The sequence below is a fragment of the Neomonachus schauinslandi genome, chromosome 12 (genome assembly GCF_002201575.2).
Source record: "Neomonachus schauinslandi chromosome 12, ASM220157v2, whole genome shotgun sequence".
Taxonomy (NCBI): Eukaryota; Metazoa; Chordata; class Mammalia; order Carnivora; family Phocidae; genus Neomonachus; species Neomonachus schauinslandi.
In genome coordinates, this window is record NC_058414.1 from 20717269 (window position 1) to 20744279 (window position 27011).

The 27011-nt window shown below is 41.3% G+C and overlaps 1 protein-coding gene across 2 annotated transcripts in view; it reads left to right on the top strand.

Moving 5' to 3' along the window:
* Positions 1-7799: 7799 nt before the first annotated feature.
* NAPEPLD (N-acyl phosphatidylethanolamine phospholipase D) overlaps positions 7800-27011 on the top strand; it is a 33010-nt gene continuing 13798 nt past the window's right edge. For both annotated transcript variants that reach the window (XM_021689764.1, XM_044920133.1), the window contains exon 1: positions 7800-8093. In XM_021689764.1, coding sequence (XP_021545439.1) covers positions 7800-8093 — 294 coding nt within the window. The remainder of the gene's footprint in view (positions 8094-27011) is intronic.

Consider the following 27011-nt stretch of genomic DNA (forward strand, 5'->3'; position numbering starts at 1 on the left):
AAATGTCACCTCCAGGAATAATGATTTGCAATATAATGGTTTATAAGCACGCTGAAATCCCAAACATACATTGTACTAATGTAATTTGTTTCTTTAAGTTTCTAAATGATAAAGCAATGCATTCAATTCTAGGCAGCGGGCAAATCTTAAATGTCAAAGAAAGAAAGGATAAAACATTTGCTTTTGAAATAGAGAGGGCTTGGTTTTTGAAAGTGTTTTACCCATGTGTGCAGTTATTGAAATAAAATATTTGTACATGGCAGACTTGTCTTCACCAAATGTCACAGCTCAGATCTCTCTTTGGTTAGAGACGTTGGGGTAAGTCCTTCTCCTAGTAAGTAGGCAATTAATCTTCAAAGAAATGTGGAGAATGTAGTTGATAATTACTAGATGGAATTTATGTTGTCCTCTTTGTAACAAATTGTTCTTTAAACCAAAGAGCATTTATATTTTATATTAGTTGTCCTAGGGCTTTGTTTAAATCCGCTTCTGGAGTCTAGCTTTTTAGTCCAAATTTAGCTGTTGTTCACAGAAGAAAGAAGGGTCAACACATTAATTGCAGTTCTGATTATATTTAATTACCAAGGCTAATGTTTTTGCTCATTTTCCAAAATCTCTATCTCCATATAAAAACTGGTATATTTCATCAGTGTTAAGACAGGTGTTTTATGCACATTTGAACACCACTGATTCCAGGTTATGTCATATAATGGGTGATCTTATAATTGATAATATTTTTACAGTCTTAGTGGCACATAAAAGAACCGTGTGCACCATTCATGGGCCTTAAATTGGATGAAAATCAGCGTGACGTAAAGATCTTCATCAAGTTTTGGACTCACTTTTAAAACACAGGTTGTTTACCATGTATATGTACTCAGCAGTATGCACATCTCCTTTCGCTTACTGTTGGCCTGAGATCAAGGCTGAATTTTTACTTGTTAAATTTGGAGAGAGATCTATAACCAGAAATAAGGAGGAGATTTGCTGCATTTAATTAAGGAAACTCCAGCCTGGATATGTTACGGGGTTTGTCTGAATTTCCAAAGCTGAAAACGAGTTACATATACAGAACCCACTCTTCTTGAGTCCTTGTTCTTCCCATCATTTTATCTTTGGTGCTTGAAGATGACCCTTGTGAGATTGTTGCTGTGCCCTCCAGAGCGGCCAGAACACTGATAGTTGATGAGGACCCTTTTCATGTGACCCAGGCTCCTGTGTCTCCACCTGCCAAGGCTCACTTTGTCACTGGAGCACCTGTTGGTAGAGCTTATCACTTTGCATGTTCACCGAGTGGACTGCCAGTACTTTTCCTCCAAGAGAACAAGTCCAGATTGTTACAATTCAGGTTTTCATGTCCTTCTGTTTGTTTCCAGATCATTTCACACTAACAGTGCCTAGTGCCAACATTTTGTGTTGCTTGAACACTTTCGTGGTCATATATAATCCTGTGAATATATGTCCAGGTATTGAAGGATATTTTAAAAATCATGTGCAAAGGCCCCGTGATGGAAGAGGTGGCCGTGAGGTGGGAGCGTGGTGCATTTGAGGAAGTAGATGAAGGCCCTGTGTTTGAGGCAGAGCAGAGTGTGGGCAGGGCCAGAAACACCCTCATGGACCATCTTCTTACTGACTTTTGCCCTCATTCTGAGAACCAAGGGAATCTTCTGGAGGTTTTTCCTTTTCGTTGGTTTTATCAGATCTGCCTTTAAAAGATCATTCCTGAAGACTGGATTTGGTGTGCGTTGGGGTGAAGGGCATGTTAAGAGAGGATGACTCTTTGCTGGAGAATGGTTTCCATGGATGGATTGGGGTGAGAGCCTGAGTGGACGGGAGGAAAGAAAATGGGAAAAGCATGCAGAGACCGTTTATTTTTCAAGGATAAAGCAGATCACTGAACCCATTTTTCACTCCTTCTACTCCCGGGTCCCTGGAAACCTCTCTGTTTTCTTACCTTCACTTGTATCGCCCCCAACATAACCTGGGTCCCAGGGTCATCATGTCCATGGGTGTCCACCAGCACTTCTGCTTGGATTCCTCCCTGTTGTCTCACACCCTGTCTCAAGCTCACTGGGTCAGAAAGCCACCTTCTCTTCTACCCTCCAAACACTTGCTTTCCCCTAATTCCTTGGCTTGGTCATCGGTGCTGTCATTTCTGACTCCTGCCACTTGTCTACCGATGCATCCCCCAACCTGCCCTACAAACAGCCAAAGTGTGCCACCATCCAGAGACTCAGGTCTTCCTGATTCACCCTCTGGTTTCTTGGATTTATTCTGTTTTCTCTTCTCACTGTCACTGCCTCCTCATCTTTTGACTGGACTGCTCTCTACCTCTTAGTATTTCAATTAGAAATGGGCATTAGGGATGCCTAGGTGGCTCCTTTGGTTGAGTGTCTGCCTTCGGCTCAGGTCATGATCCTGGGGTCCTGGGATCGAGCCCCGCGTGGGGCTCCCTACTCAGCGGGGAGTCTGCTTCTCTCCCTCTGTCTCTCCCTCTACTTATGTGTTTTCTCTGTCAAATAAATAACATCTTAAAAAAAAAAAAGGGCATTATGATACCTACCTTGAAATGTTGCTAGGAGCAGAAATTTAAATGGAATTTGTGAAACAGGGAGCAGAGTGTTTCACTATTACTGGATGTTCTGGGCTGCCTATTTCCTATTCGCAAATTTAGCTGCCTGGCTCCAGTGTTTAGCCACACCCTTTCATTTTCATCCTACTACCAGACTTGTTTCCTTTTTAGCTCCTTCATTTTCTTCTTCATTGCTTACAGGGTAGCCAGACCTTAAAGTCTCAGGCCGGGCCCCAAATCGGATCCCAGCCTTCATGCGTTTGCTGTTGGCTGTTACAAGCCTTCCTTACTTCTTATATTCCAGCCGCATCGGACCACTCTATGTTGTCTCAAAACTCTATTTTTTAAATTATGTTAATCACCATACATTATGTCATTAGTTTTTGATGTAGTGTTCCATGATTCATTGTTTGCGTATAACACCCAGTGCTCCATTCAGTACGTGCCCTCTTTAATACCCATCACCAGGCTAACCCATCCTCCCACCCCCCTCCCCTCTAGAACCCTCAGTTTGTTTCTCAGAGTCCATAGTCTCTCATGGTTCGTCTCCCCCACCGATTTACCCTGCTTCATTTCTCCCTTCCTACTATATTCTTTTTTTTTTTTTTTTAACATATAATGTATTATTTGTTTCAGAGGTACAGGTCCGCGATTCAACAGTCTCACACAATTCACAGCGCTCACCATAGCACATACCCTTCTCAGTGTCTGTCACCCAGCCACCCCACCACTCCAGCAACCCTCAGTTTGTTTCCTGAGATTAAGAATTCCTCATATCAGTGAGATCATATGATACATATCTTTCTCTGATTGACTTATTTCGCTCAGCATAATACCCTCCAGTTCCATCCACGTTGTTGCAAGTGGCAAGATTTCATTCCTTTTGATGGCTGCATAATATTCCATTGTATATATATACCACTTCTTCTTTATCCATTCATCTGTCGATGGACATCTTGGCTCTTTCCATAGTTTGGCTATTGTGGACATTGCTGCTATAAACATCAGGCTGCACATACCCCTTTGGATCCCTACATTTGTATCTTTGGGGTAAACACCCAGTAGTGCAATTTCTGGGTCATAGGGCAGCTCTATTTTCAACTTTTTGGGGAACCTCCCTACTATTTTCCAGAGTGGCTGCACCAGCTTGCATTCCCACCAACGGTGTAGGAGGGTTCCCCTTTCTCTGCATCCCCGCCAACATCTGTCGTTTCCTGACTTGTTAATTTTAGCCATTCTGACTGGTGTGAGGTGGTCTCTCACTGAGGTTTTGATTTGGATTTCCCTGATGCTGAGCAGTGTTGAGCACTTTTTCATGTGTGTGTCGGCCATTTGGATGTCTTCTTTGGAAAAATGTCTGTTCATGTCTTCTGCCCATTTCTTGATTGGATCATTTGTTCTTTGGGTGTTGAGTTTGGTAAGTTCTTTATAGATTTTGGATACTAGCCCTTTATCTGATATGTCATTTGCAAATATCTTCTCCCATTCTGTCGGTTGTCTGTTTCTTCCGCTGTGCAGAAGCTTTTTATCTTGATGAAGTCCCAATAGTTCATTTTTGCCCTTGCTTCCCTTGCCTTTGGCGATGTTTCTAGGAAGAAGTTGCTGCGGCTGAGGTTGAAGAGGTTGCTGCCTGTGTTCTCTAGGATTTTGATGGACTTCTGTCTCAGATTTAGGTCTTTCAACCATTTTGAGTCTATTTTTGTGTGTGGTGTAAGGAAATGGTCCAGTTTCATTCTTCTGCATGTGGCTGTCCAATTTTCCCAACACCATTTGTTGAAGAGACTGTCTTTTTTCCATTGGACATTCTTTCCTGCTTTGTCGAAGATTACTTGACCATAGAGTTGAGGGTCCATTTCTGGGCTCTCTATTCTGTTCCATTGATCTATGTGTCTGTTTGTGCCAGTACAATACTGTCTTGATGATGACAGCTTTGTAATAGAGCTTGAAGTCTGGAATTGAGATGCCACCAGCTTTGGTTTTCTTTTTCAACATTCCTCTGGCTATTCAGGGTCTTTTCTGGTTGCATACAAATTTTAGGATTATTTGTTCCATTTCTTTGAAAAAAGTGGTTGGTGTTTTGATAGGGATTGCATTAAACGTGTAGATTGCTCTAGGTAGCATTGGAAGAACAAATATTGTTCTTCCAATCCATGAGCATGGCACGTTTTTCCATTTCTTTGTGTCTTCCTCAATTTCTTTCATGAATATTTTATAGTTTTCTGAGTACAGATTCTTTGCCTCTTTGGTTAGATTTATTCCTAGGTATCTTATGGCTTTGGGTGCAATTGTAAATGGGATCGACTACTTAATTTCTCTTTTTTCTGTCTGTTGTTGGTGTGTAGGAATGCCACTGATTTCTGCGCATTGATTTTATATCCTGCCACTTTACTGAATTCCTGTATGAGTTCTAGCAGTTTTGGGGTGGAGTCTTTTGGGTTTTCCACATACAGTATCATATCATGTGCCAAGAGTGAGAGTTTAACTTCTTCTTTGCCGATTTGGATGCCTTTTATTTCTTTTTGTTGTCTGATTGCTGTGGCTAGGACTTCTAATACTATGTTGAATAGCAGTGGTGATAGTGGACATCACTGCCGTGTTCCTGACCTTAGGGGGAAAGCTCTCAGTTTGTCCCCATTGAGAATATTCGCTGTGGGTTTTTCATATGTGGCTTTTATGATATTGAGGTATGTACCCTCTATCCCTACACTCTGAAGAGTTTTGATCAAGAAAAGATGCTGTACTTTGTCAAATGCTTTTTCTGCATCTATTGAGAGGATCATATGGTTCTTGTTCAACATCTGCAAATCAATCAATGTGATACAATACATTAATCAAAACTCTATTTTGACTTTGCTTTTGTGGTTTTTGAATCAGAGGGCCCATTTATCCTTTCTCCTTATCCTCTGATTGTTTCAGTGAGCCAGAAATATATTACATAGTTGGTAGGAATATTATGTATGTATTTATATGTATATGTGTGTATATGTACATATAGGTGTACGTGTCTATATAAATAGGCCCATGTACATATTTCATAAGCTATTTATCATCACAAGGGGTTGGTAGCATCAAGTCAGCTCTGCCATCTATTAGACATATTACTGTCAGGAAATAAAGTCTCTAAATTTGGTGCATTTACATCTGTTAAATGAAGTGGGGTTTGAATGGTTGGTCTTTGTTCTTGCCCTTTGTAAAGTTCCGGGCCTGAACTCAGTTATAACCCAGGGAATTATAGAGCAGTTCTTTGAGAACTGAGATAACTCACCCAGATTCTTTGCTTTCTGATGGAATTTAAAGAATTGAGATATATGGCCATGTAGTAGGATTTAGGGGAAAAAAGAATTAGCATTTGGTGAGTGGCAACCCCTTTATGGACGTTATGTCATTTGATCCTTTGAATCCCCATGAGATAAGTAGGTGTTTTACAGATGAGACAATTGAGGGCTAGAAAGGTGGTTATTTGCCTAAGGTAGAAAGCTTGTTAGGCTCTCTTAGCCATTAGGCTCTTCCGCAATCCATGGTGGCTGAGCAGCAACAGTGTGTGCTTTAGCTTTTGCCACCTGTGCGTTCTTAACACTGATCATTCCCTAGACCATAGACTATTTTACTGTAGACGGTTTGGAAGAATAGTTTTAGTTCATTGTACGTGTTCATCCTAGCCTTTGCGTTCTTTCCCTTGCCCTCCTGGATGGTATTTCTATGGTAAACATCACTGCGGCCATAAAAATATTTGGCTTTCTGTTGTGTTTATTTTGTTAGGGTTATGAAGTATATTATGTGTGTGCACTGTATTTAAACTGGACAGAAAGCAAATGTTTAATAGACTAGGAAAGAAATGAAATTCATGGCAGATTAATGCATATTCTTTTTTGGGGGAAAGATTTATTTATTAGAGAGAGCTTGAGCAGGGGGAGGGGCAGAGAGGGAGGGAGAGAGAATCTCAAGCAGATTCCCTGCTGAGCACGGAGCCTGACCCTGAGATCATGACCTGAGCCAAAATCAAGAGTTGGATGCTCAACTGAGAGCCACCTCTTTGCCCCTGGATAAATGCATATTCTTAATACGTTATCACTTTTAAGTGTCTGGAGTACCTACATAGCTCAAAATGAAGGATTTTGGTTCCTTGAGTTAAGTGGTGGTGGTAATAAGGTCAACAGCAACAGCTAACATTTGTTGAGCTCTTACCTTGTGTGTATGTGTTATATTTGTTACATACATGTTACATGCATGTTTCTTTTTAAAATTTTTTAAAAGATTTTATTTATTTATTTGAGAGAGAGAGCATGAGAGAGGGGAGGTCAGAGGGAGAAGCGGACTCCCTACTGAGCAGGGAGCCCAACGCGGAACTCAGTCCTGGGACTCCAGGATCATGACCTGAGCCGAAGGCAGTCGCTTAACCAACTGAGCCACCCAGGCGCCCTATATACATGTTACATGCGTGTTTCTAAGTGCTTTATTTGTATTAGCTTTTGAAAACCTCTCAGTAAGCCTCAGAGACAGGTGCTTTTGTTATCTCCATTTTACAGATGAGGAAATCGAGGCCCAGAGAGGGTAGGAAACTTAACCAAGGTCACTGCACTGTCTTGGCAGTTATAAATCTGAGTTAATTCAAATTGGCATGGTTAAACACTTAAATACATTATCGAAATGTCTCTCCATTAATGTTGTTGTCTCCTTCCCTGGGATCTGAACTCAGTGTGTTTTTTAGGGGAATTGGGAACAGATTATCTTCAAAGTAAAAATGGCTAGGCCTAGTGGAGTTATATGTAAATCACTGGGAGTACTGAGTAATCCTCAAGGAACTAAGGCAGTCCTTCTCACTGTGTGTTTTTAACAATAATATTTTTAAAATTGTATGAAAATATTACAAATTCAGAAAGGTGCTTTAATTGTACAAGATATCATTGAAATGGAAAATTTCCTATGTTTAAATGCTGCCTGGTAGATGGACATTGCTTTGGATTACAGCAGATAAGGAATATTTAAAAGCTTTGGCAGGAATAGGTAAAGCAAACATCTTCTCTATTTAGCAAGGAATAATACTGGATTCAGAAATTGTATTTTGCAGGAAGAAAGCTTGAGCTGATAGAGACATACTGTTTTTATAAGTTTGAGGAAATTTCTACTGGCTAAGAAATAATACTGTGGACGCTGTGTAATAAGTTTTAATGCCTTTATGTTAAAGTATTTTTCCCCCCTTCTGTTTTTTTTTAGTTCTGCAAAGGACATGGATGAAAATGAAAGCAGCCAGTCCCTGATGACAAGCAGCCAATATCCTAAAGAAGCAGTAAGAAAACGCCAGAATTCAGCCCGGAGCTCTGTAGGAAGTGATTCTTCTAGGCTCTCCAGGAAAAGTTTCAAACTGGATTACAGACTAGAGGAAGATGTAACTAAATCAAAGAAAGGAAAGGATGGCAGATTTGTCAACCCATGGCCAACTTGGAAAAATCTGTCCATTCCAAATGTTCTCAGATGGCTGATAATGGAAAAAGATCACAGCAGTGTTCCAGGTTCCAAGGAGGTAGCATTTGGTTTTCTTGGGGGGGGGGGGCCTGCATATTTACTCTTATTATTAATTTTTCTGTGAATTGTATTTTGACACTCAAGTTAGTTATTTGAGCCCCTTTTATATGATAAGGCCTAGGGCTAGGTTCTGGGGAGAAAATTGAATGTAGTGCCCTCGAGTTCATATTTGAGCAACAAAGTACATATATGAATAACCAGTTCCGATCTGGTGGCAACTAGAGGTTGGAATAGAGCGTTGTTGTAGAAGTATGGGAAAGGAAGCAATTGATTCTAGCTGGTGGGGCTGGAGATGGCTTCCCAGAGGAGGTGGTATGATACTTGAGCAGGGCCTAGAAGATGAAAAGTGTTTTGGCAGTGGTTTTCAGGTGGGTGATGGCATGAACAAGGTCATGTCCTGCAAGTGCAGGACATAATACCGTAAAGTAGGAACCTGATGTGTGTTTGGAATATGAATTATGAAGGTTAAGGCATTGCCCAGAATGTTTGGCTTTTTTTTCCCCCCGCATCCTTGGATAAAGCTGCTAAAGCTGTAAAAAAAAAAAAAAAAGTCTTCAGATAACCTTTCCAGACCTTTAAAAATTGGCAGTAGGTCACTGACCTTTAAATATGTGAGTTTTACCTAGGATGAAACTTACTAACATTTGGCATACAGTTTATTGGAGCAGTGTAATTATATTTGCCAGGGGGTAGGTAACAATGAATAGCAAGAGCCTTTTTTCCCCCTCTCCTTCCACCTTTCTTAATTTCTTGCCCCTCTCCGCCACCTGTCTCCCCTGTCCTGCCAGGCTTTGTGGGGAGTGGGGAGAGACAGAACTTGATGTTGGAAGTGGGGGAATGGGATGAAAAGAGTGGGGGCATCCTTGACGGCTTGATCTGTGGTGGGAAGGGCAACAGGGGTGGAGGTGGTTGGGGAATGGGGGGTGGGGTGATGGTGGTAGATCTTTCACCTTGGTAAATGTTTCTTTTCCTTTTTTTTTTTTTTTTTTTTAAAGGATATGGGATTAACAAAAAAAAAAGACCCTGATGTTTTCACTTTGATGCTAAGGAATGTTCACAGTATTAATCGTAGTTAACAAATTGATTAATGTAAATAATACTTTTCCAACACCTTATTAGAATGAGGCAGGGCATTAATAGATAAAACCTTACTACATGTTTCAGTTTCGAGAATGGGAGGAACAAGAACCCCCCCACACACACTTGTTTTCTCCTTCTGGAGAACCCATATGAAGAGCAACATGGAACGTAGCTGTGAAGAGGAGGGGTAGGGCTGGAGGCCAAGATGGATAGTCTACCTCTTTGGGGTATATTTCTTCCCTTTTTTTTTTTTTTTAAGAATTTATTTATTTATTTAGAATGCACATGTGCACGAGTGGGGGGCGGGGCAGAGGGAGAGAAAGAATCCCAGGAGACTCGGCACTGAGTGCAGGCCCAACATGAGGCTCAATCTCATGACCCTGAGATCATGACCTGAGCCGAAATCAAGAGTCAGACACTGAACTGATGGAGCCACCCAAGCGCCCTTCTTCGGTTTTCTGAGCCACAGGTTCTAAAACTGCAGAAGTAAACAATGGTAACTTTAGTTTTGTTTTATTTCACATGGGAAATGAGTGATCACATGAAGGCAGAAATACATCTGTGCATTCTAAGGATTTGGAGATAATCTAGAAATTGGGTTGAATCGCTGAGAATTTGCCAGGTTAGTGGTTCTGAAACTCTTTTCAATCCTGACCCCTTTTGAAATCTCATGAAAGCTGTGGGCCCTTTACTATAATTTCATCGAGTTCGTGGACCCTCTCAGGCCCTTCCAGTAACTCACTCATTCACTCATTCATTCATTTAGTGAGTATTTATTGAGCACCTGCTGTGGGCGAGGCACACAGTTCTAGGTGGTAGAGCTAGAACCATCAACACAGCAGAAAGACACCCAGACATTCTTAGACCTTAGGTTTAGCGGAAGAGAGAAACCACAAACAGATGGGTAAATTATATGGTATATTAAAACATGACTAGTGCTTTGAAGAATAATAAAGCAGAGAAGGAAATTAGGGTGATGGAGGTGAGAGCTGCATTTTTTAATGAAGTGTAAGTTTTTTTTTTAAAGGCAGGAGATTTTTAATTTTTAAAATTTTTACTTTTTTTAAACATTTATTCATTTTAGAGAGAGTGTGGGAGAGGAGCAGAGGGAGAGGGGGAGAGAAGCTCAAGCAGACGCCATGCTGAGCGTGGAGCCCAACCAGGGGCTCGATCTCATGACCTATGAGATCATGACCCGAGCCGAAACCAAGAGTCAGATGGTCAACAGATTACGCCACCCAGGTGCCCCAGCAGGAGATTTATTAAATTGAAGTATAGTTGACATATAATATTAGTCTGAGGTGTATAACATAGTGATCTGACAGTTATATTCTTTACTCAGTGCTCACCATGATAAGTGTAGTTACCCACTGTCACCACACAAAGTTATTACAATATTATTGACTATACTCACTATGCTATACTTTTCATTTCCATGACTTAATTTAATTTATTTTATTTTTTGGGGGGAGGGGCATAGGGAGAGAATCTCAAGCAGGCTCCATATCACCCAGTCTGGAGCCTGGTACGGGGCTCGATCCCATCACCCTGAGATCAGGACCTGAGCCAAAATCAGGAGTTGGACCCTCAACCGACTGAGCCACCGAGGTGCCCCACCATGACTTAATTTATTTTACAACTAGAAGTTTGTACCTCTCAATTCCCTTCATCCATTTCACCATTCCCCTCCACACCTCCTCTCTGGCAACCTCTGATTTGTTCTCTGTATGTATGAGTCTGTTTCTTCTTAAGTTTACTTGTTTGTTCACGTGTCTTGTTTTTTAGACTCTACATATGGGTGAAATCATATGGTATTTGTCTTTCTCTGTCCAACTTATTTCACAGTGCTAGTAACAATCTTGTCTTTGCAAGAGAAAAAGGCATATGACCTGAGAACAAAGCCATCAAAACATTGCCAAGTAACAATATTATTATTTGCAGCATAGAACAAACAGAAGCATATGCAGAATCTACTTGAAAACCCTTCTTGTGTTATTTTTTGAAATCACGTCCTCTGATTATTGGCTCAAAAAGCTGAGATCAGGATGAGTCTTAGCAGGTATTAAATGCAACTCTCACAACAGAAACCAGCAAACATCCTTCAAAATGAAATTAACCATTCACCTGTTGATGGACACTTAGGTTGCTTCCGTATCTTGCCTATTGTAAATATAGTTTACATTTGAATATAGATAGCATACAATGTTTGTGTTAATCGACTATTTATGTTATCACTAAGGCTTCTGCTCAACAGTAGGCTATTACTAATTAAATTTTGGGGATGTCAAAAATAATACAGGGGTTTTTGACTGTGCAGGGGTCAGTTGCCCTAACCTTCACATTGTTCAAGGGTCAGTGACAATACTGCGGTAAATATAGGTGTGCATAATATCTTTTTAAATTAGTGTTTTCATTTTCTTCAGATAAATACCCAGAAGTAGAATTATTGGGTCATATGGTATTTCTATTTTTAATTTTTTAGGGAACCTCCATACTGTTTTCCATAATGGTTACACCAATTTACAATCCTACCAGCAGTGCATGAGAGTTACCTTTTCTCCACATCCTTACCAAAACTTGTTATTGTCTTTTTGATACTAGCCATTCTGACTGGTGGGAGATGATATCTTATTGTGGTTTTGATTTGCATTTCCCTGATGATGAGTGATGTTGAGTATCTATATTTTCATGTGCCTGTTGGTCATCTGTATGTTTTCTTGGAAAATGTCTATTCAGGTCCTCTGTGCATTTTTAAATTGGATTATTAGGTTTTTGCTGTTGGGTTGTATGGATTCTTTATGTATTTTGGATGTTAATCCCTTATCAGGTATATCATTTGCAAAGATCTTCTATTCAGTAGGTTGCCTTTTTGTTTTGTTGATGGTTTACTTTTGCTATGCAAAAGCCTTTTAGTTGGATGTAGTCCCAGTTGATTTAGTCTTGGAAGACTGTATGTATCTAGGAATATATCCATTTCTTCTAGGTCGTCCAATATGTTGGATGTAATTTTTTGTAGTAGTCTCTTATCCTTTGTATTTCTGTGTTGTCTATTTTAACTTCTCTTTCATTTTTGGTTTTATTTGAGACTTCTTTTTTTGTTAATGATTCTGGCTAAAGATTTGTCAGTTTTGCCTTTTTTTTTTTTTTTAAGAACAAACTTTGTTTCATTGATCTTTTATTTTTTAAGTGTCTATTTTCATTTCTTTCTTTTTTTTTTTTTAAAGATTTATTTATTTTTGAGAGAGCGAGAATGAGAGAGAGAGAGTACATGAGAGGGGGGAGGGTCAGAGGGAGAAGCAGGCTCCTCGCTGAGCAGGGAGCCTGATGTGGGACTCGATCCCAGGACTCCAGGATCATGACCTGAGCCGAAGGCAGTCGCTTAACCAACTGAGCCACCCAGGCGCCCTGTTTTCATTTATTTCTGCTCTGATCTTTCTCGTGTCATCAGAGCTGCTGTTTCCTTATTTATTTATTTTTTTAAGATTTTATTTATTTATTTGACAGAGGCAGAGATAGCGAGAGCAGGAACACAAGCAGTGGGAGTGGGAGAGGGAGAGGGAGAAGCAGGCTTCCCTCGGAGCAGGGAGCCCTATGCGGGGCTCGATCCCAGGACCCTGGGATCATGACCTGAGCCGAAGGCAGCCACTTAACGACTGAGCCACCCAGCGCCCCTCCTTATTTTCTTTCCAGATGATCTATCCATTGATATTAGTTGGTGTTAAAGTCCTTTAGTATTAGTGTGTTACTGTCAGTTTCTCACTTTACATCCATTAATATTTGTTTTATATATTCAGGTGTTCCTGTGTTGGGTGCATAAATATTTATAGTTGTTATAGCATCTTGTGGGATTGAGCCCCTTATTATTATGTAATTGCCCTCTGTCTCTTGCTACAGTTTTTGTTTTAAATTCTATTTTGACTGATAGAAACATTGTACCCCAGTTCCACACCCCCTCACTTCCCTTTGCATGGAAATTCTTTTTCCATCCCCTCACTTCCAGTCTGTATGTATCTGCATGAGTCTCTTATAGGCAGCAGATCGGTGCGGCTTGTTTTTGTTTTTTAAAGATTTTATTTGGAAAAGAGCGCACAAGTGAGCATGAGTGGGGGAGGGGCAGAGGGAGAAGCAGACTCCCTGCTGAGCAGGGAGCCTGATGCGGGACTCAATCCCAGGACCCCGGGATCATGACCTGAGCCGAAGGCAGATGCTTAACCAACTGAGCCACCCATGCACCCTTTGTTTTTTTTTTTTTCTTAATCCATTCTGTCACCCTGTCTTTTGATTGGAGCATTCAGACCATTTACATTTAAAGACATTGATAGGTATGTACCTACTGCCATTTTGTTAATTGTTTGCTGGTTGATTTTGTAGTTTCCTGTTCTTTTCCCCTCTTGCTCTTTCCTTGTGGTTTAGTGATTTTCATTAATTATGCTTGGATTCCATTCTCTCTTTCTCTCTCTCTCTCTCTTTATATTACAGGTTTTTGTTTGGTGGTTACCAGGAAGCTTATGAATAACATTCTGTGTATCTAGCAGTCTGTATTAAGTTGATTTCACTTACGTCTGAACACATTCTAAAAGCACTGTTTTTTTTACTCCCTTCCACATTTTATGTATATCACATCATATTTTACATCTTATTTTGTGTGTCCCTTGACTCATTTTTATAGATGTAATTGATTTTACTACTTTTGTCTTTTAACTGTCATACTAGCTTTATAACTAATTGATATACTACCTTTACTATGTGTTTGCTTTTACCAGTGAAGTTTTCCTTTCACAATTTTCTTCTAGTTACAGCCTTTTCTTTCCACTTAAAGAATTCCCTTTAACATTTCTTGTAAGGCCGGTTTAGTGGTGATGAACTCCTTCAATTTGTTTGTCTTGTAAACTCTCTATTCTCTCTTTCCATTCTGAATGATAACCTTGCTGGGTACAGTATTCTTAGTTGTAGGGTTTTTTTTCTTTCAGCTCTTTGAATATATGTTGCCACTCCCTTCTGGTCTGCAAAGTTTCTGAAAAATAAGCTGATAGCCATATGGGCTTTCCCTTGTATGTAACTGTTTGCTTTTCTCTTGCTGCTTTTAAGATTCTCTGTATTTAATTTTTGCCATTTTAATTGTATGTGCCTTGGTGTGGAACTCCTTGGTTTCATCTTGTTTGGGGTTCTCTATGCCTCATGGACCTGGATGTCTGTTTTTTCCCCCCAGGTTCGGGCAGTTTTCAGCTATTATTTCTTCAAATAAATTTTCTGCCTCTTGCCATTTTCTCTGGGAGAATGTTATTATACTTGATGGTGTCACTTTTCTCTTTTTGGTGTTCACTTGGTTGCTTTCTGTGACCCTGTCTTCCAGATCATTGGTCTGTTGTTCTACATTCTTTAAACTGCTGTTGACCCTCTAGTGTATTTTTGAGTTACTGTATTTTTCAGTTCTGACTTGTTCTTTTTTTTTATGTTTTTTTATCCATTTGTTGAAGTTCTCACTGAGTTCATCCATTCTTCTCTCTAGTTCAGTGAACATCTTTATGACCATTACTTTGAACTCTTTATCAGGTAGATTGTATATTGGCATTTGTTTTGCTCTTTTTCTGGGGTTTTGTCTTGATTTATCATTTGGATCATATTCCTCTGTCGCCGTGTTTTTGTCTGACTCTCTCTGTCTTTTCTGTGAAGTGGGTCAGCTGTGTCTCCTGGTCTTGAAAATAGTGGCCTTATGTAGAAGGTGTTCTGTGGTGCCCAGTAGTGCAGTAGCCCCTGGTCACCAGAATCAGGTCCTCCAGGGTTTTTCCTGTTTGGGCTGCGTATGCCCTCCTGTTGTGGTAGGGCTGCTACGGCTATGGGTGCACTGCTCAGTGGGGTCAGCCTTGCTGTCTGCAAAGACCAGCTAGGACTCTTGTGACTGCCTTGTTTGGCAGGGTTTGCCCCCTACACCACTGACTGAGAGGCCTGGCGGCAGCCTCTGCCAACATGTAACTGGATGCAACCAGCTCCTCCGTCCTGAGGGGATTGCTCTGGAAGGTGGGGGTCTTGGCTGAGGCTGCCCACAGGTGTGCAAGGGTGATGGTGTCTTTGGAGGGGCAGTGGTCCCAACTGGGTCTGCCTACCAGCTACGGTACGGCAGTAGGCACTCTAGATGTATGCTGGGTCTGATTGAGGCCTCCTGCTGGTGTGGTTGGGTGGGGCCAGCAAGGGTGTGTTAGATGGGGTGGGTCTGCAGGGGAACACCTGTGTGGGGCAAGCAGTGCTAGCAAGGTAGAGGGAGAGTGTCAGAACTGGTTCTCACGAGTGTCTGGCTAGCTAGGCAGAATGAAGGCAAGAAAAATGGCATCCAGCAGTACCCCTGTTCCCAGAGAAAGCTCCTGCAGATCCTTGCCTCTCTGGCACACATCCTAAAATTAGTCAGTAAATCTCCTTCTGGTATACCTCAGGCACTTTTCCAACTGCTGCTTCCGTGCTGTGTTGGGTTGCACGATATAGTGTACTGGCCCTTTAAAAGTAGGGACTCTGGTTCCCATCTCTCTCTGGCTGTCTTGGAGCCCTGCTGATTTTCAAAGCTCTTGGAGCTAAGCCCCTGATTTTCAAGGCCGGACATGGAGACTCCTCTTCCTGGTGCAGGTTCCCAGGGCTGGGGGTGCCTGATTTGAAGCTTGACCCCTCACTTCTCAAGGAGTGCCTTCCTGCTTGTGATCTCTCTCCCTTTTGTGGGTTGCTGCCATGCAGGATTTTGGTTCCCGCCTGGGTCGCTTCCTCTTCTGCCTTTTTTTATTTTTATTTTATTTATTTATTTGTTTGTTTGCTTTGTTTTTGTTTTGTTATGTTAATCACCATACATTACATCATTACTTTTTGATGTAGTGTTCCATGATTCATTGTTTGTGTATAACACCCAGTGCTCCATGCAGAACGTGCCCTCTTTAATACCCATCACCAGGCTAACCCATCCCCCCACCCCCCACCCCTAGAACCCTCAGTTTGTTTCTCAGAGTCCATAGTCTCTCGTGGTTCGTCTCCCCCTCCAGTCTCCTGCCCTTCTTGATGTGGCTTTTTCTTTATGTCCTTTGCTGTGGAAGATCTGCTCTGCCCTTCTCAGGCTGTTTTCAGAGTGAGTTGCATTATGTGTAGTTGTTGCCTTCGTGTGTTTATGGCAGGAGGTGATCCTTGGATCCTTTTATTCTGCCATCTTCTTTAGCGCCCCCCCCCTTTTTTAATAGAAAATGTCAAAGGAGGGATGCCTGGGTGGCTCAGTCGGTTAAGCATCTGACTGTTGATTTCATCTCAGGTCATGATCTTGGGGTCATGAGATTGAGCCCCACTCGAGGCTCTGTGCTGAACGTGGAGCCTGCTTGAGATTCTCTCTTCCTCCCCCTCCATTCTCCCCCCCTGCCCCTCCTTGTAGTTCCTCCCCGGGCTCTCTCTTTCAAAAAAAAAATAAAATAAAGAAAGAAAGAAAGAAAATGTTAAAGGAAGTCTCAGTATGTACCACTTACATGCAGGAGAGACATCTTTTTTTTAAAGATTTTATTTATTTGACAGACACAGCGAGAGAGGGAACACAAGCAGGGGGAGTGGGAGAGGGAGAAGCAGGCTTCCCGCGGAGCAGGGAGCCTGATGCGGGGCTCGATCCCAGGACCCTGAAATCATGACCTGAGCCAAAGGCAGACGCTTAACGACTGAGCCACCCAGGCGCCCCGAGAGAGAGACATCTTATTCTAACTTACATTTTATTTTTTTCTTACCTACATCTTGTTTCCAGTTAAAGCTAAGAACTAGATCAAATGCATGTTGACTTCTTTTATTTGCACATGTAACTGTAACTCCATATTTAATCCCTTTAAATTGTCCAAGTTATTAACTCTTACCAACTCCTAAATATGATAGAGTTCTACATTTTCCAGGAAAAAAAAGAAAACCATGTAAAGAACACCTGCTTCAGATCATTGGGTCAATTCAGAATTTAATCAGGTTTCTGGAAATTGTTTTTGTTAGACATTGGCAGGGGCTAAAGTTGAATAAAACTTTTTCGGGGGAAGGAAACAGGCTAATATATAGATAGGATTATAATTACTGTTATGCAGTTTATATCATTATAGTATATTGATTTAGGTTTATACATATGAAAATATTTTGGAAGGAAGATAAAGTATAAAAGAACAGGTCTAAGTAAGACGAAAATTGGTCACTAGCAGAGCTAAACAATTTAGTTGGCTGGTCAGAAAACTGTTTCTTTACTTGGACCGTTTCTGATATTTGCCTTCTCTGGGTCTTTATAGCAGCTGTGCCCACCTGTTCACAAACCTCACACTGTCCAGATGCTGTCTTTGCTTTGTGCTGTTGGAATCGGGTCAGCAGCTTTGGTTGATGTTGCTGATCATCTTCACCAGTAGTAAGCGGAGAGGAGACGACTGGAGAATTTCAAAGAAGGAGGGAGGCAGAACCTCCTGTGGTTCATTAGTTGGAGGAGGCTGTCCTTACCGGTCACTGCTATTCACGTGAGTGGGGGACAGTCAGATCAGTCATGGACTGGTAGGCAAAGTGGGACACCAGGAGTCCGGGACCCAGGCTCAGGTTCAGGATACTGACTGAGGACGTGGCTTTATCTGTTTCGCACTCTTTTTTTTTTTTTTTTGGTCCATAGAGTTCGGTTAAGGCAGTTTAGGTCACCAGGATTGTTTCGAGGTTCACATGATGCATGAAAGTACTTTGAAAATATAATGCACTCTTCAGATGTATGATATGGAAGAACAGAGTGGTGTCCTTTGAAAAAGTGAGAAATAGCAATTGCATCTCTGCTATAGTATGCTAGCAGGTTGCTTTTTTATCTTTATAGAAAAATACATGTACACAGTTTTTTTTGTTTTTTTTTTAAAGATTTTATTTATTTATTTGACAGAGAGAGACACAGCGAGAGAGGGAACACAAGCAGGGGGAGTGGGAGAGGGAGAAGCAGGCTTCCCGCGAAGCAGGGAGCCTGATGTGGGGCTTGATCCCAGGACCCTGGGATCATGACCTGGGCCGAAGGCAGATGCTTAACGACTGAGCCACCCAGGCGCCCCTCTGAGTAAGCATTTTAGATGTATTAACTTATTCAATCCACCCTATCAACTCTGTCAACTCTAACCTTATCATCCGCATTTTACAGATTAGGAAACTGAGCCATCGAGATGTCAACTTGCCCAAGATCACACAGCTAGGAAGAGGCAGAACTAAGATCTGGAAGAAACTGTCTCCTTCTAGTGTCTGCACCCCTAACCCTTGCACCAGACCTGCTTTCATGGGATGTGGGGAGTGGAAGTTTTTGGGGTTTTTTTGTTTTTTGTTTTTTTAAGATTTTATTTATTTATTTGAGAGAAAGAGTGAGTGAGAGAGAGAGAGAGAGCACGAGCAGGGGGAACGGCAGGCAGAGGGAGAAGCAGACTCCACCCTGAGCAGGGAGCCCGATGCGGGGCTGGATCCCAGGACCCTGTGATCATGACCTGAGCCGAAGGCAGACGCTTAACGACTGAGCCACCCAGGCGCCCCACATGTACACAGTTTTTAAGAAGTCATAGTGCTGAAAGGCTCATCAGAAAAATACCAGTCCTCTAACCAGCCCCTGTCACCTGTCCCCCTCTCTGGAGGCAACGGCTTGCAGACCTTTGAGTTGTTGCCTTGGTAGCTTACCTTCATCTTTATTTCTTTTAATTTGATTGTAGTAAGAACACTTGAGATCTATCCTCTTGTATTTTTTTTTTTTTACTGTTTTTTTAAATGCAATTAATGAACATAATGCATTATTGGTTTCAGAAGTAGAGGTCAGTGATTCATCAGTCTTATGTAATACCCTGTGCTCATTACATCACGTGCCCTCCTTAATGTCCATACCGTCTTGAATTTTTAAGTGTGCAGTACATTGCTGGTGACCATAGGCGCAGTGTGTCACGTAGCTCTAGGGTTTCCTCATTCTGCTTAACTGGAACCGCAGGCCTGGTGCTAGAAACTGTGAATTTCCCTCGCGCCTCAGCCCCTGGCAACCGTCATTCCACTTTCTGATTCTATGAATTTAACTGCTTAGATCCCAACACGTGGAACCATGCGGTGTGTCTGTGTTCCTTCACGTTCACTGTCCGCTGTAACCCCCTCTGTACCCCTCCCCGTCTCTCCCGCGTGGGTCTACTTGACCTTCCCCTTTGCTGTGTGCACTGCCGTGCTTCTATCCCTGTTTTTCACCGACGAACCAAGCAGTGTACCGTGGCCGGTCTCCTTTCTTACATGCTCTTTCCCCCTGAGGTTAGCGATACCTCATTTTTCTGCTTAATAACTTGGTATGTATTTATGACTGATCACCCCCTCCCCCCCCAATCCTTCTCAACGGCTTTCCTGAGGAGAGACTCTAAGCTGGTCTCTCAGCACCAGGTTCTTTGTGGGCCAACAGCCCTCCCATTTCCCTGCACGCTTCCGCTCTGGAGTCTCCTTCACCACCGTCCCGGGCCCCTTTGCCTCCTCAGTGCTGGCTCCGTTTCCTGCACCCCACTTGTTCCTCTTTCTTGGCTGTGTTCTCATTTTGGTGGAGCGCATTACTAATCAGCTTCCTGAGAGAAGGGTGCATGGAAAGTCAGTTTTTTGAGAACTTGCTTTCTGAACTGTCTTTATTATTATTACTTTTTTGCCATTTTTTAAATTGGCGTTACGTTTGGGGCACCTGGGTGGCTCAGTTGGTTGAGCGACTGCCTTCGGTTCAGGTCATGATCCTGGAGTCCCGGGATCGAGTCCCGCATCGGGCTCCCTGCTCGGCGGGGAGTCTGCTTTTCCCTCTGACCCTCTTCCCTCTTGTGCTGTCTCTCATTCTCTCTCTCTCAGATAAATAAATAAAATCTTTAAAAAAAAAAAAAAATTGGCGTTACGTTTCAGGTGTGCGACACTGTGATTTGACACATTATACGTACCGCTCTGCTCACGGCACTGTAGCTACCATCCGTCCCTGTAGAGTGCTATTACTCTGTCACTGGCCATATTCCCTCCGTTGCACCTTCTGTTCCTGTGACTTACTCATTCCGTAACTGGAAGCCCGTATCTCCCTCTCCCCACACCCGTTTTGCTCATCCCCCCAACCCCTCACCTCTGGCAGCCATCAGTTTGTTCTCTGTATTTACTGGTCTGTTTCTCCTTTTTTTTTTTTTTTTTGAGATTCTACATATAAGGAAGTCATGTGGTATTTGTCTTTCTCTATTTCCCTTAGCATAATACCCTCTAGGTCCATCCCTGTTGTCGTAAATGGCAAGATCTCATTCCTTTTTAAGGCTGATTAATAAACCATTGTGTATATATATTCTGTGTTTTCTTTGTCTATTCATTTATCAGTGGACACTTGGGCTGCTTCCATATCTTGACTATTGTAAATAATGCTGCACTGAACATAGGAGTACATTTATCTTTTCACATTCGTGTTTTCATTTTCTTTGGGTAAATACCCAATAGTGGAATTACTGGATTGTATGATATTTCTATTTTTAATTTTTTAAACAGCCTCCATACTGTTTTCCACAGTGACTGCCCCATTTTACATTGCCACCAACAGTGTACGAGGGTTCTCTTTTTTCCACATCATTGCCAATGTTTGTTATTTGTCTTTTTCATTTTAACCATTCTGACAGGTGTAAGGATATCTCTGTGGTTTGATCTGCATTTCCCTGATCATTATGTTGAGCATCTTTTCGTGTGTCTACTGGCATCCTGTATATCTTTGGAAAAACATCTATTCAGGCCCTCTGCTCATTTTTTAATTGGATTATTTGTTTTCTTGGTGTTGAATTGTAGAAGTATTTTATATATATTTTGGGTATTAACCCTTTATCAGATATATCATGTGCAAATACCTTTCTTTTCCCATTTAGTAGGTTGCCTTTTCATTTTGTTCATGGTTTCCTTCACTGTGCAAAAGTTTTTTATTTTGGTTTAGTCCCAGTAATCTATTACTGCTTCTCTTTCCCTTGCCTGAGGAGACACATCTAGAAAAATGTTGCTAAGGCAGATGTCCAAGAGATTACTGCCTGTGTTTTCTTCTAGGGGCTATATGGTTTCAGGTCTCACATTTAGGTCTTTAATCCATTTTGAATTTGCTTTTGTATATGGTATAAGAAAGTGGTCTGGTTTCATTTTTTTTTTTTTTTGCATGTAGCTGTCCAGTTTTCCCAACACCATTTGTTGAAGAGATTTTCTTTCCCCCATTTTGTATTCTTGCCTCCTTTGTCACAGAGTAATGGACCATGTATGTGTGGGTTTATTTCTGGGCCGTATTCTGTTCTTCTGATCCGTACATCTGTTTTAGTGCGAGCACCACACTGTTTTGTTACTATAGTTTTGTAGTATATCTTGAAATCTGGGATTGTGATACCAGCTTTGTCCTTCTTTCTCAAGATTGCCTTGGCTACGGGGCGCCTGGGTGGCTCAGTCGTTAAGCGTCTGCCTTCGGCTCAGGTCGTGATCCCAGAGTCCTGGGATCGAGCCCCACATCGGCCTCCTTGCTCGGCGGGAAGCCTGCTTCTCCCTCTCCCACTCCCCCTGCTTGTGTTCCCTCTCTCGCTGTCTCTCTCTCTGTCAAAAAATAAATAAAATCTTTAAAAAAAAAAAAAAAAAAGATTGCCTTGGCTACTTGGGGTCTTTGGTGGTCCCATATAAATTTCAGGGTTATTTTAGTTTTGTGAAAAATATTATTGGTATTTCGATAGGGATTGCATTGATGCTTTGGGTAGTATGGAAACTTAAACATTAGTTCTTTTGATTCATGAGCATGGAATATGTTTCCATTTGTGTCCTCTTCAATTTCTTTCATCAATGTTTTATAGTTTTCAGAGTTGAGGTCTTTCATCTCGCGGTTAAATTTATTCCTAGGTTTTTTATTCTCTTTGATGAAATTGTAAATGGGATTGTTTTCTTAATTTCTTTCTGTTATTTTGTTATTAACATAGAAACAACAGATTTCTGTGTATCAATTTTGTATCCTGTAACTTCACTGAATTCATTTATTGCTAATAGTTTTTTGATGGAGTCTTTAGGGTTTTCTTTTTTTTTTTTTTTTTAAATTTTTTATTTATTTGCGAGAGAGAGAATGAGAGACAGAGAGCATGAGAGGGAGGAGGGTCAGAGGGAGAAGCAGACTCCCTGCTGAGCAGGGAGCCTGATGTGGGACTCGATCCCAGGACTCCAGGATCATGACCTGAGCCGAAGGCAGTCGCTTAACCAACTGAGCCACCCAGGCGCCCTAGGGTTTTCTATATATAGTATCATGTCATCTGCAAATAGTGAAAGTTTTACTTCTTCCTTGCCAATTTGGATGCCTTTTCTTTTTCTTCTCTGATTGCTGTGGCTAGGACTTCCAGCACTGTGTTGAATAAAAGTGGTGAGAGTGGCCATCCTTGTCTTGTTCTTGATCTTAGAGGAAAAGCTGTTTTTCACTGTTGAGTATAATGTTAGCTGTGGGTTCATCACATTTGGCCCTATTGTGGTGTTGATGTGTGTTCCTTCTAAACCCATTCTGTTGAGAGTTTTTATCATGATTGGATGTTGAATTTTGTCAAATGCTTTTTCTACCTCTTTTGAAATGATCATATGATTTTATCCTTCATTGTGTTGATGTGGTGGTGTATCATGTTGATTGATTTGAAGACATTGAACCATCCTTGCATCACAGGTATAAATTCCACTAGATTATGGTGAATAATCCTTTTAATGTATTGTTGAATGTGTTTTGCTAATATTTTGTTGAGGCTTTCTTCGTTTATTTTCATCAGGGATATTGGCCTTTTTTTCTTTTTTTGTGGTATCTTTGGTTTTGGTATCAGGGTAATGCTGGCCTCATAGGATGGATTTGGAGGCTTTCCTTCCTCTTTTATTTTTGCAGTAGTTTGAGTAAAATAGATGTTAACTCTTCTTTAAATGTTTGGTAGAATTCATGTGTGAATCCATATGGTCCTGGACTTTTGTTTGTTGGGAATTTTTTGATTACCAATTCAATTTTGTTACCAGTAATTGGTCTGTTCAGATTTTCTATTGCTTCCTGATTAAGTTTTAAAAGATTATATATTTCTAGGAATTTATCCGTTTCTTCTAGGTTGTCCAGTTTATCAGCATATAATTTTTTGTAGTAGTCTCTTTATACTCCTTTTATTTCAGTGTGTTACTTATCTTTTGTTTCTCATTTTGTTTATTTGTGTTCTCTTTTTTTCTTGATGATTCTAGCTGAAGGTTTGTCAATTTTGTTTATGTTTTCAAAGAACCACCTCTTAGTTTTCATTGATCTTTTCTAATTTTTGTCTCTATTTCATTTATTTATACTCTAATCTTTATTATTTCCTCCCCTCTACTAACTTGGGTTTTGTTTGTTCTTTTCTAGTTTCTTTAGGTGTAGTTAGATTGAGATTTTTCTTGTTTCTTGAGATAGTCCTATATTGCTATAAATTTCCATATTAAAACTGTTTTCTTTGTGTCCCAAAGATTTTGGCCTGTTGTTTTCATTTTCATTTGTCACCATGTACTTTTTTAAATTCCTGTTTGATTTCTTCATGGACCCATTGGCTGTTTAGTAGAATGTTGTTTAGCCTCCATGTGTTTGTGTTTTATCCAGTATTTTTTTTCTTGGTTTCATTTCCAGTGTCCTATTGGTGGTTAGAAAAGATGCATAATATCATTTCTATCTTCTTAAATGTATTGACACTTGTTTTGTGGCCTAACATGTGATCTGTCCTGGAGAATGTTCTGTGTACCCTTGAAAAGAATATATATTGTTTTGGGATGGAATGTTCTGTATATGTATCTCTTTAAGTCTATCTGGTCTAATGTGCCATTCAGAGACACTGGTTCCTTACTGATTTTCTTCTGGATCATCTATTTATTCTTGTAAATGGCATGTGAAAGTCCCCTACTACTATGGTATTACTGTCAATTTCTCTCATTATGTCTGTTAATATTTGTTTTATGTATTTAGGTGCTTCAGTGTTGGGTGCACAGGTATCTACAAGTGTTCTATCCTCTTGTTGGATTGACTTCTTAATTATTTTGTAATGCCCTCTTTGTTGTTATAGTCTTTCTTTTAAACTCTGTTTTGTCTGATATAAATATTGCTACACTGACTTTTTTTTGGTATGGAAAGTCTTTTTCCATCCTTTCACTTTCAGTCTGTTACTGTCTTTAGGTCTGAAGTGAGTCTCTTGTAAGCAGCATATAGGTGGGTCTTGTTTTTTTATCCATTCTGTCACCCTATGTCTTTTGATTGAAACATTTAGACCATTTACATTTAAAGCAATTATTGCTTGGTGTATGTACTTATTGCCATTTTGTTCTTTGTTTTCTGATTGTTTTTGTAGTTCTTTGTTTCTTCTTCTCATGCTCTCTTTTCTTGTGACTGGTTACTTTCTGTAGTGTTATGCATGCCTTTCTCCTTTTTGTATAGGTTTTGGGTTTGTGGTTGACATGAGGATCATATATAACATCCTAAGTATATAGCAGTCTCTATTAAGTGATGGTCACTTAAGTTAGAACACATTCTAAAAGAAATTTCCTTTTTACCAGCCTCCCATGTTTTATGTTTACGTTGTCCTATTTTACATCTTCTTGTTCATAGTTTTCTTACATCTAATTATGGTCTTTTCTTTTCCACTTAAAGAAGCCCTTTTAACATTTAGTGATGATGGACTACTTTAACTTTTTTTGTCTGGGAAACTCTTTATCTTTCTTTACATTCTAACTGATAACCGTGCTGAACAGTGTATTTTGGGTTGTAGGTTTTCTCCTTTTAGCTCTTTGAATGTGTCATGCCACTCCCTTCTGACCTGCAAAGTTTTTGCTGTGAAATCAGCTGGTAGCCTTAAGAAGTTTTTCTTGTATGTAAATTGTCACTTTTGTCTTGCTGTTTTAAAAATTCTTTCTTCATTTCTAACCTTTAACATTTTAATCATATGTTGTGGTGTGGACCTCCTTGGGTTCATCTTTTTTGGAATTTTCTGTGCTTCCTGAACTTGGATGTCTATTTTCTTCCCCAGGTTAGGCAGGTTTTCAACCATTATTTCTTCAAATAATGTTCTTATTTGTTCTCTCTTCTCCTTCTGGAACCCTTAATAGGTGAATGTTTGTTTGCTTGATGTTGTCCAAGTGATACCTTAACCTATCCTCATTTTTTAAAAAATATTTTATGTATTTATTTGACAGAGACAAAGTGAGAGAGGGAACACAAGCAGGGAGAGTGGGAGAGGGAGAAGCAGGCTCAATCCCAGGACCACCTGAGCCGAAGGCAGATGCTTAACCGACTGAGCCACCCAGGCGTCCCTATCCTCATTTTTAAAAATTCTTTTTTCCTTTTGCTTTTCAGCGTGGGTGCTTTCCATTACCTTGTCTTCCAGATTATTGATCCCTTTTTCTACATCTGCTAATCTCTTGATTTCTTCTAGTGTATTTTTCATTTCATGAATTGTATTCTTTAACTTGGATTGATTTTGGTTTAATATTTTCTGTTTGTTGAAGTTCTCATTGAGTTCCTCCACTCTTCTCTCCAGTTCAGTGAACATCTTTACAGTCATTATTTAAAGTCTTTCTCATGCATATTGCTTATCTCTGTTTCATTTAGATCTTTTTCTGAAGTTTTATCTGAACATATTCTTTCATTTGGAGCATATTCGTATGTCTCCCCATTTTGCTTGACTTTCTGTGTCTAGGAATTAGGCAAAAGAGCTACTTCTAAAATTGAAGGAATGGCGTTTGTATGGTTGTCCTCTGTGTAGACTATGTGTCTGGTGACTTTGGCTGGCTGGAGATGTGACTGGCAAGGGGTGGGGGTCCTGGGGCACTCTGTGCTGGGGCTGCCCTGGGAGATGGCTGGAGTGGTGCCAGGGCTCTCCACACAGAAGGTTCCTCGGTAGGATAGCTGAAGCTGAAATGGGTACAAACAGGGGGGTCCCAGGGCTCTCCGCACAGAGGGCACCTTGGCAGGACAGTTGCAACTAAAGTGCATGTTGGCCAGGGGGGGTCCTAGGCTCTTTGTGCAGAGGGCATCCTGGCAGGACAGCTGAAGCTGAAGTGGGTGCAGGCTGAAGTGTCCAGGGTGCTTAGTGCTGGGGGTCCCCTGGTGGGGCTCTAAGCTCCAAAGCTGGGATGTCTCGGGGCACTCTGCACAAGGGGCAGGGTGCCCTACTGGGCTGGCCCGAACCGAGGTAGGGATGGGATGGAGTGTTAGGTGCTCTGTGCAGGGTGTGCTACCTGGAACTGATGGGCATGGACCAGGGGTTTCTGGGGGAGCTCTGTGCAGGGGGCATCTTGGTGGGGCGGCTGGACCCGAAACAGGCATAATCCAGGAGGACTGGGAGCGCTTAATGCTAGGAGTGCTCTCTCAAGCCATCTAGAGCCAAAGCTGTGTGGGTTTGGAGTTTCTGTGGTTTGAAGCCTCAGCTGCAGCTGTAGTGAGCCCTTACCAGGTGTGTTTCAGTGTAGGGGCCACCTGGGGGCCACAGCTGGGGCTGGCCTGGGATGGGGCCCAGGGCGCACTGAGGCGGTAGGCTGGCTTGGGAGCCCAGACCCTGCTCCTGTCCACGCTATTAAGGGGGAACACAAACTGTGGTGCTGGGTAGCCCCTCTATCTTGGTATTCTAGTTGCTTATTTATTTATTTATTTATTTATTTAAAAGATTTTATTTATGTATTTGACAGAGAGACACAGTGAGAGAGGGAACACAAGCAGGGGGAGTGGGAGAGGGAGAAGCAGGCAGGGAGCCCGATGCGGCGCTCGATCCCAGGACCCTGGGATCATGACCTGAGCCGAAGGCAGGCGCTTAACGACTGAGCCACCCAGGCGCCCCTTTTTTATTTATTTTTA